Source organism: Vicia villosa, linkage group LG3, assembly GCF_029867415.1.
Source record: "Vicia villosa cultivar HV-30 ecotype Madison, WI linkage group LG3, Vvil1.0, whole genome shotgun sequence".
NCBI lineage: Eukaryota > Viridiplantae > Streptophyta > Magnoliopsida > Fabales > Fabaceae > Vicia > Vicia villosa.
In genome coordinates, this window is record NC_081182.1 from 207,486,669 (window position 1) to 207,488,885 (window position 2,217).

The 2,217-nt window shown below is 34.1% G+C and overlaps 1 protein-coding gene across 1 annotated transcript; it reads left to right on the forward strand.

The window, feature by feature from the left end:
- The first annotated feature begins 563 nt into the window (after positions 1–563).
- LOC131659824 (F-box/kelch-repeat protein At3g23880-like) lies at positions 564–1,763 on the forward strand. Its single transcript, XM_058928952.1, has 2 exons — positions 564–926; positions 957–1,763. Exons 1-2 carry the CDS (start codon positions 564–566, stop codon positions 1,761–1,763), a joined length of 1,170 nt encoding a protein of 389 aa, XP_058784935.1.
- The last annotated feature ends 454 nt before the right edge of the window (positions 1,764–2,217 follow it).

The following is a 2,217-nucleotide window of genomic DNA, read 5'->3' on the forward strand; positions in this document are numbered from 1 at the left end:
GGTACCAGCCAAAGAAGATTATGCTCCAATTGAGCCTTACGAAAGGTAGAAAATAGGATCCCTACTAAATTCGTAAAAATTACAAAATATTTCCAACAAAAGACCACCTCCAAACCAAAGCCTTGATTCCCCAAACAATGTCCGAGATATTCCATGTGTCGCTTCTAAACACAATCCCGTTTCTGATTATGTGTCCGAGATTATTTTATTTTAATTATGGTTTATAATTATAGATTTAAATGTTTGTAAATTAGTAAAATTTAGTAAATTTAATATTCAATTAACAAATCAATTATCAAATATACATATTAACTCAGAGTATAATAACTAATTTATAAATGATAAAATACTATTATATTTATTTAAATAAATAAATTTGGAGGCCTAAATTTTTATGTACAATCTAAAGTTTATAAATAAATAAATTTTAAATAAAACTTAAGCAAAGATAAAAGAAAAACAAATATAGTTTGAGGGTTTTCCGTTTCTAACATATTTTCTGTTATATAAATCCTAATGCTCACTCTTAAATCTGATTCTAACCTAGACAAACGTGTTTAGATATGATGATATCTTCCATTAAGAGGAAAAACCCTAACATCACTGATTCAGGAGATGATTCACCTCCCACTCTTCCTTTTGATCTGATAACAGAAATACTCTCTAGACTACCTGTCAAACTTCTTCTCCAACTCCGATCTGTCTCCAAATCATGGAATTCTCTGATATCTCAGGATCCCAATTTCGCCAAAAAACACCTTACCAATTCAACAACCCACTCACTCAACTCTTTAGGTTTCACTTTTCCCGGCATTCTCACTATGTATCCACCGGACTTCTTTTTCAACACATCTGTATTTACTAACGTCAAGCAGCATGAGCATCCTTCACAGGAATGTAATCGGTGTCTTCGGGCAAAGAAAGTTGTTGGCTATTGCAATTGTATCATGGCAAAGGAAATTGTTGGCTCTTGTAATGGCATCCTCTGTCTTGCCTATAAGGAATTCATTCAATTATGGAACCCTACCATTAGAAAATTAAAGGAACTACCTGTTTTACGTAATCCACATCATCGTAACATCGCGTATGGCTTTGGCTATGACTCTGTTACTGATCATTACAAAGTGGTTGTAGTTTTATGGGACCATTGCGGTGATGAGAAAACTCAAGTGAAGGTCAATACTCTGGGTACCAAATTATGGAAAAACATGGAGGAGTTCCCTTTTGGTTCTATCCCCGATCAGAAATCTGGAAAGTGTGTGAGTGGCACAATCAATTGGTTGGCTTCTTCTCGACGTTGGCCTAGGCCAAGTCTACGCTTTATTGTATCTCTTGATTTGAGGAACGAGTCTTATCAGAAAGTTTTGCTGCCCGATAATGTAGAGGTCAATGAGAACTCCTTGACATTGGACGTGTCGAGCGATTGCTTGTGCATGATTTCTGGTCATGATGTTTGGCTTATGAAGGAATACGGGAAAAAAGAGTCTTGGAACAAATTGTTTACTATTTCATACACGCATGATCATAGCTTTTCGTATTCCTTCACCAAGGTGGTATATGTTTTTGAGGATGGCCAAGTGTTGCTTCAAATTAAAATGGCTTTTGTTCGTCCGCAGTTGATGATATATGATCCAAGGATTGCTACTTTTAAGTTTGTTACGTTTCAAAAGAGTTTTTATGGCTCAGGGTTTTTCGACCTAGATGTCTCAAAGTATGGTGGCTTAGTAGTCAGCATTGAGAGTTTGATATCACCTTGTTTTTAATTCTACAACAAAATGCTATTGAATTCATCAAAATCAAGCGGCACTGACTTATTCAAATATGTGTTTGTGTTTCACATAATATTTAAATCTCTCGACTTGAGGTTCCACGTTTCAATTGTTTTGGTAATTTTGTATGATAAATGTTTTTTTAAAGGTATATGCATTTAGTTTAGGATGAAATATAATGATGGGAATGGAAGTCATGTGCAAATTAGTTTAAAGGTATATGCAATTATATAAAATCACCTTCAGATTGAATACCATTGTCTTAGTTTGAGTAAAAATGAATTCTTATAATTTATCATATTTCTTTATGTTTTATAAGAGGTACATGTTGAAGAAATGATGGCTAATTTATCATATTTCTAGCTAATTGAATAATCAGTTCTACGTTCTCATCTGGCTATAGACTATTGTGGTCAACGAGATGAACTAGCTAGCAGCAAAAGCGAAG